This window comes from Eimeria tenella, genomic scaffold, assembly GCF_000499545.2.
Source record: "Eimeria tenella Houghton genomic scaffold, Eth_scaff2075, whole genome shotgun sequence".
NCBI classification, from domain to species: Eukaryota; Apicomplexa; class Conoidasida; order Eucoccidiorida; family Eimeriidae; genus Eimeria; species Eimeria tenella.
Window position 1 is genome coordinate 1,249 of NW_013541919.1, and position 882 is coordinate 2,130.

General features: G+C 54.2%; 1 protein-coding gene across 1 annotated transcript in view; it reads left to right on the forward strand.

Annotated features, from left to right (window-relative positions):
• ETH_00036610 (regulator of chromosome condensation, putative) overlaps nucleotides 1–608 on the forward strand; it is a gene marked incomplete at both ends in the record, with an annotated part of 1,459 nt that extends 851 nt beyond the window's left edge. Inside the window, one exon of the mRNA XM_013374477.1 lies at nucleotides 345–608. Within this exon, the coding sequence (XP_013229931.1) occupies nucleotides 345–608 (264 nt within the window). The remainder of the gene's footprint in view (nucleotides 1–344) is intronic.
• Nucleotides 609–882: the final 274 nt, after the last annotated feature.

Consider the following 882-nt stretch of genomic DNA (forward strand, 5'->3'; position numbering starts at 1 on the left):
TTTTGCGTGCCTGGGCGAAGGCGCTGCGCAGCCCCGGCAGCTTTTGCCTTTGAGTGTCTTTAGGGCTTTGGGGTCTTCTGTGAAAATAGTGCAAGTTGTAGGTTTTCCTTTTTGGTTTCTTTTTTGTTGTATTTTTTTATTTATTTTCTTTTTCTCTTCTCAGCTGACCAGCTTTAGATTCCATTGCTTCCATTCTATCCGCTGTTTCTCATTTTTTCTCGTCCTCTGCACTCATCTGTGCGCTGCGGTGTCACCTCTTACTGCTGCTGCTGCTGCTACTTCAATTTGCTTTCGCTGCTGCTGCTGCTGCTACTTCAATTGGCTTTTGCTGCTGCCTGCTGCAGGCCTGCGGCGAAGACCACACAGCAGCACTGGAGGCGGGCGGGGAGGCCATGTGGCTGTGGGGCAGCAACGACTTTGGGCAGCTAGCAGTTCGTTCTGCTGCTGCTGCTGCTTCTGCTGCTGCAGCAGCAGTGCTGGACGCCAGCAGCGACGCAGCCACGACAGCAGCAGCTGCTGCTGGGGCTGCAGCAACCGACGAGGCGCTGCAGGAGAAACGAGCGCTACTCAAACCTTCCAGAAGATCAGTAGAAAGGCAAGTCTTTTAACTTTCAATAAAAGTTTTATCCCGGCTGTTTTTGCTGCTGCCAGCAGCAGCTGTGCTGCCTTTGCATCGGGACTTGCTGCCGCGTGCGGCTTTTGGCGCTGCTGCTGCAACGGGGCTGCTTTTGCTGCTGCTGCTGCTGCTGCAGCTTGGGTCTTCCTGAGGAGGTGAAGGTGCTGACAGCTGTTTACTGCGGCCGCTGCACGACTTTTGTTGCTGCTGAAGGAGCAGCAGCAGCAGCAAACGAGACTTTTCTTTTTGGCTGCGGCCGCAACACT